Source organism: Macrosteles quadrilineatus, unplaced genomic scaffold (genome assembly GCF_028750875.1).
Source record: "Macrosteles quadrilineatus isolate MER2022 unplaced genomic scaffold, UCM_ALF_1.0 Scaffold_1__1_contigs__length_201487025, whole genome shotgun sequence".
NCBI lineage: Eukaryota > Metazoa > Arthropoda > Insecta > Hemiptera > Cicadellidae > Macrosteles > Macrosteles quadrilineatus.
Window position 1 is genome coordinate 162258653 of NW_026542594.1, and position 13173 is coordinate 162271825.

Sequence of the window (13173 nt, forward strand, 5' to 3'; positions counted from 1 at the left end):
AAGCTCACCCCACTACAAACAAACCCGAAAAACTCATAGTCAAAATAACTTATTGTGTTATTTAAAACTAAAAATTCCCCTCTCATGCTGGGATTTTCCCCTAATGTACGAGATTGAAGTAAGTCACAATATTGACCAATAGACCTAACAGTTTTCATAATTAGAGGCTACTATTCCTTTTTACTTAAATATAGCTAAAAAGTTTGTGAAAAATTTCAGCCATTCACAAGGCCAACATTTTTATTTTTAATTTGCTTTCAAACATATTCACATATAAACGCTCAATATTCACTTGTTGTAATAATATATGGACTTGAAATATGAGGGCTGAATAAAATTTAAAACTCAGAAATTGTCAAATATTCCGAGTGTTTTTAAACACTTTAACACCTAAAAAAGGACAAAAAGAAAATATTTCTCTCTGTCCACTACTATCGTGGCGAAAATGTACCTACAATGTACAATGGCTTAGTAGAGACAGTTTTGCCCAAAATTGAATATTTTTTTATCGTATGAATAAAAAAAACAATTGTACATACACTTGCTATAATAAAAAATTTCTTCAAATTGCTTAAAGGACAATTATTTTCAATTACAAAATTGCAAGTAAAAGTAGGATATATTATATTATATTAAGATATATTACATAAAACACGTTTGATGGATGTAAGCAAAAACATCACGAGCATTTCACAGCCCACAGGCAGCTTTCTATATTCCAACAATTCTTTCAAGTTTTTGTTGGATTTCATATGGGATATTAATGTATGGCAATACATCTTTTATCTTAAGCAACAATATTGAAATAAACCTAATGAATGTAACATACAGGTAATGTACGGACCATAATGTTTAAGGCAACGAAGTAACTTTACCAGGGTGTACACACAACTATTCCATCAACGGGTCAAGTAGAAATATCTCTGTATTTACTATGGGTTTACCTGACGGGCTTACTGTAATATTGTCTATTAACTTCAATTGAGTTGCAACTTGCTGTGTGATAATCCTTATTTGTTTTCATATTAATACATTTTATATTATATACATAGTAGATATCTTTTTAGTCGAACATGTATTGTCGTAATCGCATACACCAAATTGCATGCAACATTGTCATATAGTGATTTAATTATTAATCCTGACAAGTGATAGATTTAAATATTAATGTAGCCTCCAGGAACTACCCAACGACTCTGTTACATTAGATAATATACAAATGCACTGAATGGCCAAGAAATTTCAAGTAAACTACTGGAAGATTAATAGTTAGACATATTGATATCTATCGATGATGGACACAAACTACAGTTAATGAAGAAATGCATCAATACCAAATTAAACAGCCAAATTAATTAAATAGTAAAATTTAAAACTAGATGGAATTTATTTTGGAAGGATATTTTGCATGACAAGTATTTTTAACTTAGTTTTCTTAAATGATGGTGCAATATCACGAACAATACGGTCAACGCAAAAAGTGTTTTTTATCACCCACTTTTTTCTGAGCAAACCTCAAGTTAAACTTGAGCTCCTGTGAAAAAGAGTCACTTTACGTCCTAATGATGAAAGATACTACTAAACTATTACCTTTGCCTGTAGCAACGGCAACCCCTAAAATCACACATAATTTTTAACATGTGCGAAAGTATTTTCATTGCAAACACTTTACAAAAAAAAAATCATGTATTTTATGGAAAAACTTATTATATATGTAGATATCTCACATTAAATCTATGAATTAGTCATTTAGTTAAATTTGCAGTTATGTGACATAAATGGCTAAATGTACAGTTCCTTGGTTTCATTATTTAAATAAAACTACTATATATAGTAGTGGAGGGTATTTATTTTATCCGAACACCTTAAAATACTAATATCCAATTCTTCGTGGGTCAACCTTACCTACGATAAAAAAAAATGTACGGTACCTAAAGAATTTTATTTGGATAACAAATTTTCATATTTAGACATAAATGTTAATTTTACAAAGGTCACATTTCCCATGACAATTTTTGTTGGTAAAGTTAAATACAAGGGGTTCACTTTAACTATAAAGTGGATTTTGAGGAGACATTTGGACGTTGGATGTTCGGACAGTTCCGTAATCACTCGGCTTTCTCCGCCGCCACCGTGGATTGTCAGGAGCGCAATATTCCTCAGTTGTCGTGCCGGCGTCGCGACGATCACGTGCAGTTTGTTCCACAACGATGTTCTTAACATAGCATAAACATTAGTCAAATAAATATAGACCCATAAAGTTAAACAAACTAAATGATAACAGTTTTTAATCAAAATGACTGTTTCACGCACTAGCCGTCGAATCAGAAAGTGACAAGCTAGGGATGTAGTGAGTGATAATCACACCTTAATCGTTTCGGATTTTATACAACTATATATGTGTTGTGATGTGTAATTAGTGAGCTATGGTGGTATAATGTAAGCCATGGTGATAGAATGGTTGCTGCTACTGTCTTTCTTAATGTTCCCGCTGTTAGCAAACCCTGCAAGTAAGGAGAAACGTAAGTTTTGTAATTGTTAGTTTGGCACTTTTTATAGATATAGACACAGTTATAAGTACAGCAAAGGTAAAAGTTTGATATAGGTGTATGTATTGTATTATTTTGAAATTACGTCGATAGATTTTTCGATTGGAAGTAATTGTTGCAATATGACACATATTTAAAATATTTTATTATTAATTTCAGCTTACGCTTGCATTCAAAGCTTAACGGTTTCTTAGGTCACTGTTAAAATGTATTTTCCTATAGTTACCTAACAATGTACATGTTCTCTCACTGATTTGAGAAAGCAAAGTGGCCAATTCGCCTACGGCTCGTGAGTAAGGATTTCTCTCGAGTGAGTCAATTGCTCACTTTTCTCACTAGTTGCACAAATAACTATTACATTTGTTTATACATTTCTTGTAATATTTGTGAAATTAGACATTCCCATACGTAAAACAAGTTTATTAATTAGTTTATATAATAAAATATTGGAGTTGGAAAGTTCTTCAGAAATATTAGTTTTAATAAATATAATCTTAATGTATCGTTTGATTTTCTAATCCATTAAAAAAATAATTCATAAATAAAATATTCTGTGTTGAAACTATTGATGATATAGAATCTATAGAATTTAATTTTATGACTAATTTACTAGATATTATTTTATAATGGCATTGGTAAATTACTATGGTTTATAATGTAAACAGTAAAACTCCATACAAAATGTTTAATTATCACTAGGTAATTCAGTATACAATTTATTTAAATTGCCTGGTCCTAAAACCTTTACTGTTTCGCTTCTTTTTTAAATTAATATTGATAACCTAATAGTAATTATTTTTTGTCAAGGAATCAATAATAATTAAGCAATTCATATTGTTGGATTGTTATTTGTTTCATAGGGTTTAAAATCATAAATTCTAATGCTATTAGGATTCTTGACAAATTAATTATTCTTCTAAGATTTAAATTTAATTTCATTAAATATATTTTTGTAATATCCATGAAAGTTATAGACTTTAAAGTATCTTCTTATAGTTGTTTTAATTCAACAATCATTAAACAAAATTTGAAAGTCATACGTTTAAAGCTTTCCCACACTAAGTTACAGTAATTGAATGATACTAATGGCACAAAATATAATTGCATTATTGTATGAATGTCATTCAGGATTACATCATTCCCTAGCTTGACAACGTGTGTGCTAATTGTGTAATTATCAACACAAAGGAGGTAATCCGTTTCATGTAAATTACAGATGCAATATTTAACAAATAATTTATTGCGCGATGAATTCCAAACGGATTACTCCCTCATAATATTTATTAGAGTCATAATATTTCGTTTCAATGGAGATTTATATAATTATTTCATGAAGGGTATTCCATGAGTATATTATGAAGGGCCGTGGTGTAACTAGTGACATTTTTTAATTGAACTGATTGTTTAAGTAAAACAAATCCAACAGTAGATATAAAAATAGCTAACGACCTCTAGAGAATTAGTGAAATGCTTGAAAAATAAGAATTACTATTTTAGGTTTACCAATTTGTAGCTATCTGAATTACATTCACTGTATTATATCAACAGGGAAGAATGATCAATATATGTATTGCAAGTCGCATAATAGGAAGTTATAGTGGAAAAAGCATTTAAATTATGGCAAGGAACATAATTTTTAGGTCCAGACGAATAACTAATTTTGTTCTAACAAATGATTTTCTAAGAAAGATCTTTTAAGAAAACTAATATAAAATAGGTAATTATTCTCTTGTTAAAATAGTTACAAACTGTATTATGTAATACCAGCAGAGTAACCCGTCCTTCGTACAGGATTGGCGTATGAGTATAAAATGCTTATTGCAGTTATACTCGTGATTTTACGTTTTTAATGGGAGATGAATGGTTAAAGATAATTTGGTTCTTTCTATTTACTTTATTCTATGGCATAGCACATCTACCATAGCCATAATGTTCTACCACTGTACCTAAACAATAGGAAAAAGTAAAATACTCACAGATTTTTGTTGCTGCTTGGTTCAAATTAGCTATTGTCATAAATGCAAAAAAATTATAGTGTTGCACCCTGTTGGTAAACCTTATAACTTTTTAATGCTATTGAATATCATAGAATCAACTTTGTAGTTGATACAACTGACAAAATTATTACATTCATTTTAAATATGAATACTCATAAGATTAATTAACATGGGAAATAATTATGCTAGTGCGTATTATTAAAAATGTCCCCTGCATTTTATGGTTATTTCAGAGGTTATTGAGAACTTTGTAGCTTAAATATTTGTTTTCTACAATCTTTTTTTACACAATTTGAACTGAAGAATTCTGTTCGGAGACTACTCTTTTTTTTCTTTTTTTTTCAATAACGGGACACTTTTAAGACAAACAATTTACATTGCGTGAGCATTAATAACGTTAATAACGTGAGCGTTTATATTATGTTGCTAATGGGGAATTCCTTAAAAGACAACAAATATGTGACATCGAAACATTTTTACAGATTATATTTTCAAAAGTTGCTTGGACTCTAATGCACTGTGGTTGTTCGTATGAATTTAATTTGTTTGTATTAATAATCAAAAGGTTTTGGGGTTGGTATCATGCAAGTAAGCAGTGAAAAATGGGATAAAGCAGAGGATAACAGCTGAAAGACAAGTTACAATGTCGGGTTTTACCTAATCCAATACTAAGGGAGTACGGTTTACAACTGGCCTTTTATCAAATCCTTTTATCTATGGTAACAGGTAGTCTGTAACAAAATTCTCAATTAGCTAGTTGGTACATCAAAATAAAACGTTTACAAATTACTCCGTGTTAGTTTCCCAAAGATCAAGGTATCTTGCGTAGTTTAATGAAGTTATAAAACAGTTATATGTAGTAGAATATTTTTGTAAAAAATTAAACTTTTTAATAATATTAAGTTTTCTTTGGTTTTACCGTACTAGTAATACTGGTGAAAGTACCAAACACATTTAAACTTGTTTCAACTTGCATTACCAATAACCATTAAAGTTGATGAAAGCAGATTAAATTTACTGCTAAACATTTATCAAACCTGAATTTCTCTTTGACAGGTTCTCAGCTTGCGTTGGTGTTGATTTGCTGAGCTGAGCATCTCTTGATTTTCAGTTGACATACTACTTATTGAATTGTTTTATTTTGCAGTCGCTTACTTTTTAGACAAAATATTTTGTCTAAAAAAATGTAATATTATTTATAGAATTGTTCCTAATATGAATAAGGTTAAAGCATTTACTTATTAGAAAAAAATTTAAATTTTTTAATAAACCAAAAATTTCAACAAAAATTTCTTTAATATATCTAGTTGTTAGTTAGTTTTAGTTATAATAATACAGGTAAGTGTTAACAGATAAGTACAAGTTAAGTGGCTGGAAATACTTAAGTTTCACACGACACATGACTACGACCATGACTAGCTGTATAGCTCAATAGCTGAGTAGCTTTATAGCTGAATAGCTGAGTAGCTTTAATGCTGTATAGCTTTATTGCTGAGCAGTTTTATAGCTGAATGACTGAGTAGTTTTATAGATGAGTAGCTTTATAGCTGTATAGATTTATAGCTATATAGATTTATAACTGTAAAGCTTTATAGCTATAACAACTGAGTAGCTGTATAGCTGTTTAGCTGAGTAGAATTACGGTTGGGTAGCTGAGTAGTTTTATAGCTGAGTTTATGGATGAGCCTTATTACTGAGTAGCATTATAGCTAATTAGCTGTATAGCTGAGTAGCGGTATAGCTGAGTAGCTAGATAGCTGAGGAGTTGTATATCTGAGTAGATGAGTAGCTAAATAACTGTATAGATTTATAGTTTTAAAGTTTTATAGCTTAGTATTTTTATGGTTGAGTAGCTGAGTAGCGGTATATCTAAGCAGCTGTACAGCTGAGAAGCTTTGTAGTTAAGTAGCTTAATGTTTTTTAGCTGAATATGAAACAAATCAGAAGGTATTCGGTTTGAATCATCAGCAATGACAAATGCCTATGGTTATTTTGAACTGGGCGCACTTGATCATATGGTTTTTAATAAATAAGCCGGAATAAAGTACCAAGACATCATCTTACTTATTCTTAACTAAGATTCGTCTTAAAAGTAGCAGCCTGGTGTTCGGAATAGACAATAAATAAACTATCTTAAGTCCTTGAATGAATTAATTTTGTTTTTTTTTCCTAAAAATGTTCGGGTTTTTTCTTTTTGCTGCTATTTATTCAGGTAAAGTGTTTTATTAGCCAAATAATGCTATACTATACCTATTACCCATCTATAAGCTTACAACATTTTTCGCCAATACATAAGTTATCTGGTATTGCAAATGTGTATTCAAGGTAAATCATATATGCTTATGGTGTTTTTTTTAAATGCATCTCAAATGATTACAACTCTTAATGATTACAATTAAACCCTTTTTAATGACAAAACCTGCTTATATGATAGTATCCCTTTCTTTTTTACATCATTACAGATTACCTAATATTGATTGTAGCATAGATATCTATGTGATTAAGTATCTATTGTTAGTGTATTGTAAATACAACTCGACATTGTATTTAGATTTTCTACAGATCTGGGCTCTTTAAATGTTCACAATATTAGGATTAGTGAATATTTTTGGATACTGAAACCACTCCTAAACACTTAATTTCAAGCCTGTTTGACATAATACCTATGATCAATGTTCAGCTGTTATTAATTTAGCAATCGTCAAAACGGCGTTTATCCAAAGATAGGATATTACCGTCCAAACGAGTAATTTTACTATTGATTTTAAGCAATACAATTAAACATCGCACATTGCTATAAAATATAGAGCAAGTGTAAATCAGTGTTTTGTGTTGGTGACGTTTGAGTGCAATGACGTCAACTCAATGTTTTACTCTTATGGTGAAGAGTAGATTCTACAATTTGTATACTACACTTTTCTACATTTTACACAATTTAGGGCAGCTGTATTCAGTAGAATTAGTATTATAGCTCATTGTAACCTTAATATTAAACAATAAACGCGTGAATCAGACTTATCTTCTTTAGCAATACTAGAGTATTTTAGAGAGTGTGCTCATGCTGAAGTTTTACTTTTACTTACAGATAGATTTAGTTTAGTAGCCTACCAAGAAACAAATTAAACACTCATTATATACATAAATAATCTTATTTTTCATTATTCTTTCGAAATAAATTTCAGTGGATTTGTCACATAAGTTATTGATGGTTTTGATTAATTAAACCCTCTGGATTGAGCAAACACTTTTAGAGTACGTTAGTGATAACCCCTCACCCCCACCACAAACCAGAGGGCTTAATCTCATTATTTTATGAGAAATATTATGTTTGATTGTTTGTGGATGTTCTAACGAAATGTATTAAAAAACTAGGGGAATAATAATATAGTTGTAATTTTAGCAACAGATCATTTTGGAGCTAACAAGATAAACTTAAGCAAAAATAAAAAGTGCATCTCATTTTTGTTTGGTTGCATAATTTAACATTGCAGAGTTGTTATTATTTCAGCAATCAAATGTCCATATATTGCAATAAAAATGTTTTTTGTATAGATTATGCAATGTGTTGTAAATTATAAATGTATGTTAACGATATTGTTTTAACGATTTAACCAAATTAACCACAACCGAGAAGGGCATGATCTACGGCACCTTATTTTATTATTAATATAACTTAACGATAAATATATTTAAAAAACAAACTATGTGTATTTATGTAAAAATATAACAACATCATTCGTTTTAAAAGTTTTTTTTTCTTTAAAAATTAGTTTGAATGACAATTTTGCAGTAGGCGTTTTTGTTTAAGTCAGCTCAAACGTTCTGTTCATGACAGCATGAGCTTTTCAAGACGTGACTGCTGACCCTTTAATCCACAAAAGGCCTCTGAGTTAAAAGATAAGCTTTGGGGCGCAGTTTACAGGAAATAATATGCACCCAAAATTGAGAAATTTGAAAATACTGTTTTTTGTTATTCATTTATTTCAAAGCCATCACTCACTTACTAAAAATTTTGTTTTAGGTTGGTAAAGAAGCTTTTAATTAACAATTATCAAAATTTATCAAACTTTTTTGATAAATTTAATGTTTTAACTTTGTATGGTTTAATGTAAGTAAACATTAAATCATTTAACACAAATATCCTGAATCAATATGCACTGTAATTCAGTATGAAAATTCGGATAATGTTGAAATATAAACAACTAATAACATACAAACCTCATTATATTTTTCTCAAGACTTTAATTACTACATATGTAGTGAGTAATTACTTTGTAAATCAGCATGGCAATCCATTTACTACAACGTTTAAATGGATCAAGCTCGGAGGGACAATGTCGCCTGTAATTAAATACTTGTAGGCGACTGAATACGGCTTGTGAAATGCACACTCACACAAAAGTAGAGCCCGCAATACATTACCAGCCCCAATTAGCATTCAGCACATTCAATCGTCTACAAATGAACCGTAAGTTGTAGGAATTAAGGTGTATCTATTCATTTCCAAAGCACCTTTAGTAAATCGACGAAATGCACCAGTCATTTATAAATCCCACTGAGCCTTTAATACGGGTTGAAACATATTAAAATATTAATAGATTCTTTTATTTGTCCATGTTTCCTCTCTTCAATACTGAGCTTATTAATATTTCTTAGCGATTATTTTAATTATTTATCAGTTTCTTTAAGGGTGATTGTAAATATAGTAAAAAGAAAAACGTATAAATAATTTGAATAATTAGACTGTGCTCTATATTGCTACTACCCATATTGTAAAAACTGGGGCGAAGTCAGAATCATTTATCAACTAATTATACTGTAAAAGTAGCTTATGCTGTCATATTAAAGTAAACGGTTCTATTAGTTTCTCACCACATCATATAAAATCATATAAAAACTATTTAATGGGTTGGATTTGTAATTGGTTATGGAAATACACTTTTAAATCAATAACCACGACATAATATATTATGTAATCTTTGTCTAAATCCCTATTCTTGCTTTCATACATACTGAATATTTGCAGCTGTTTATTTACACCAAAACCTATGTAAATATGTTAGCGTCAGCTGATTGACTTTTCAAAAAGTTCTGCTAAATAAAACAAACTAAGCCAATGTTAATGTTAATAAATATAAGGTACCAAGATTTAAATTCAAGCAGATGATTCCGCCAAGTAGTTAATTCAGAATCGTGGACCAAAAATTTACATTAAGTATTCATTTACAGAATTTGTTATAATTAATGTTTTTTTTTTGTTTCTTGATTTTACAGAACTGGGTCTAGCTTTATAAACAGTTTTTAGAGTTTATGAAACATTTTTAATTTACAATTTTTTTTACTTTTTAAGGCAACGGGTGGAGCAGAGTGGACACATCGATATAAATACATTCTCATAGGAACTCTAACTCAACACTACCCTATATAGGTTAATTTGATATAACCTTAGCAAATAATCTTACTGATACGTTTAACCGGTAAAAACGGCCTACACACGGATTGATATTGAACAACAAAACAAAGTTAAAGTAAACTTTATATTTACTTTGTCTTAAGCTATTGACCAATTAAATCCAACCTTGTTTATACTGTTACGAATGTCATTATTTCTCTTCTTTAAAATGTTGTATCCGTCCTTTAATTTAATTCCTTACTAATTAAACATCCAAAGATATATTATTGGAGCAGAAGAAGGCAAGCGATGGTATTAGAGATATCCGGAAGTTTGTGAACAATTTCGATGATTTATGAGCTGGTCCTTGGTATTTGGCTCTACTAGTGCTTACCTCAGCCTTTATCTGCAGTAGAGTTACAATGTCTAACAGAACAGCTATTTTATTCTGTTTTAGATTAGTAAATTGCGTTATATTTTTGTATAACAACGCAGGTATTGATTCAGTCTATTGTAAAAAATAAGCTTCTTCTATTTACCTATTTAAGAAATTTATGGTCATAAACTCCTAAGAAAAACTTAAAAGTCTATTATTATAGAATGCCAAGAAATACTTATATAATTAAACAATTTAATCTTATTTGTACAAACAAACATGTCAAAATGTAAAAAATATATCTTATATCTGTTACACTTCTCAATATGAATATAGTTGTTTGTATGGTTCTGATTTTACAGGTCAATCACAAAGGGTTTTTGACATGCTACAATAGAAGTTGTAAATCTATCTTTCTTTAACTTAATGACATGTATTTATTACAGAAGTAAATGTGAATAATATACGCAATCATGCGTTTTTATTTATCAAATATATATGTTAAGTTAAGCTTCAGACATTACTTAAAATATTAAATTTGTCAGTATAAAAAAATTATGGCAGAAACTTACGATCGCAGATTAGGATTTTAAATAAATAACTTTCTACTATACAATAACGGGGGAGCGAGCTGGCGTGGGGAGAGAGCTGGCGTAGTGGTTAGAGCGCGGGACTTCAGTCCCTGAGGTCCCGGGCTCGATCCCCGCCAAGACACCAATGGGTTTTATCCAAGGGATAATGCCGCAGCCCCTAGGTCTAGCCTGAAGTAATGTGAAAAACAATCCCAGGTTCGTGCCTAGCGTCAATGGGGAAAAAAACTATACAATAACGCAATTTCTGTATTATTAGTTGTTAATTTATATTAGTAGATACTTGTATTTTGTATAAATTTACTGCTGTATGAAGAATATCCTAAAATGTATATATTTATATTTATTAATATTTTGTTTCAGCAGTAAAGATTTTGACTCTTTTGGACTCTTTTGGCATTACAGTAAATACTATTTAATAGAGAAAACGCAAAATATACAATTTATTAATAAAAACTTATCTTTATGCCATAACCATTTCGGAGTCTTTTTGACCAAGTATAATTACAAAGTTAACAAGGTCTTGTCACCAGCCGGGCCATAAACTGGGTTAGAGTTTAATGGCTGCCTGACAGAGAGCTTGATAAATTTCATCGCCATGTTAATAAGGTCGCCATTGTAGTACAAATAACGATGACATTGTTTATAAAACATTGTTTGAAATTTATTACTAGTTTTTTTTTTCTTTTTCATTTCAATATATATTTTTTACACTCAGCTATCAATGTTTTACTAAAAAACATTGTATTACCCTCCCTGTAGGAAAAAACCTAGATACTCGTTAAGACTAATGCAATTTAAATTAATTTTAATAAAATCAGGCAAATGTAAATTCCCTTCGTCAGCAGTTTTTCTGTGGCGGGTGTATTATATAATTATTTTATAGAATGACTAGTAACACCACAGTCAATGTTACGAGTTGACGACAATATTTATTTAAGATGGGAGAAATCGTGATACTTAATTTTTATTTCTTCATGACTTTGTTTAATGTATTTTACGAGAGTTATTGTTTACATGGAATCCAAATTGCGTGTCCTAAATGCAAACAGGTGTGTCAAGTAAATATTGCTTTTTAATTAGGCTATGAGGTATTTCAAATAACAATCAATTAAAGCAATCATGCATATATGAAGAGGGTGTACATTTCCTAATAATAAATTAAATTCATAACGAAATAAACCCATCTTTTCATTTTACACCTTTTCCCTTATAAAGTATCTGTTGGATTAGGTAAGCGTTATTTTCTTTAAGTTAAAAGTAATTCTGTCGGATTAATATTGACTTTTAATTTGGAAAAAGATTAAATATGAAACTAAAGTAATTATGAATAGTTTCTATCAAATGAATTCCTTTCACAAGAAAAAGAAGTATCCTTAGGTATTGATGGAATAATAATATGTAAATAAACACTAGTTGATCACATTATTTAAAGTTTATTGGCTTAATAAAGTTGATATAAAGATCGGAATAAATTAGATGTTCCAAAGTACGAGACTCCCTAAAAAATCTCCTAGAAACAGAAGAAACTGTGTCTCAAATAATGTAGGCATCAAAAGCATCAAAATGTGTTTGGTTAAAAATGCAATATTAATAAAATTATTTAAAGATACGCAATTGGTTCGTGTCTTCATTACATTTAGGTACAAATTGTTGATAACTGCCTTATTTTAAAGGTGTATGATGTTATTTTTCAGGCTTGTTAAGTGGTTATATTTTTGTGATGAATTCCTAATTGATACTGTCTTTGAATAGGGAGTAAAAATGTCATTAATTAGTTTACTTGTAAACAGGTATTCGCATGGTATTTTTTTTCACTCTTAGCAATCTTCTTAAAGTTGTCTTTTTAAATTTTTAAAAATCAATACATAAAAGTTTACAAATAAATGTTTATTTACGTATCTGTTGTGTGGGTAAAATATACTTAGTCAATAATTTAAATTCCTAAACAAGTATAGAATACGATGATGACATAATGGTTCTGAAAGCAACGCATTAGAAATAATCTTTGAGAGGAGTTTGTAAGAATATGCGTTATTAAAATCATTTACTCATTTCCATTTATGATTCAACAAAATCTTTATATTATGTCATCTCGTCAATCCCATATTAATAATTAATTTGAATCAGTCAATGGTGTTTTGAAACATGGCAAATCTTTAGGTGCCACCTTACACCGTATTGTAGCCATTTATACGATTTTTTCATCCTAATTAATTCGGATTTCACTTAGAACAATGTTATAGTAAATATTTCGACACAAATTATA

The 13173-nt window shown here is 29.7% G+C and overlaps 1 protein-coding gene across 1 annotated transcript in view; it reads left to right on the top strand.

Annotated features, from left to right (window-relative positions):
• The first annotated feature begins 2186 nt into the window (after window positions 1-2186).
• Window positions 2187-13173, top strand: part of LOC128983097 (nephrin-like) — a 29926-nt gene continuing 18939 nt past the window's right edge. Inside the window, exon 1 of the mRNA XM_054402258.1 lies at window positions 2187-2522. Within this exon, the coding sequence (XP_054258233.1) occupies window positions 2447-2522 (76 nt within the window). The 5' untranslated portion in view covers window positions 2187-2446. The remainder of the gene's footprint in view (window positions 2523-13173) is intronic.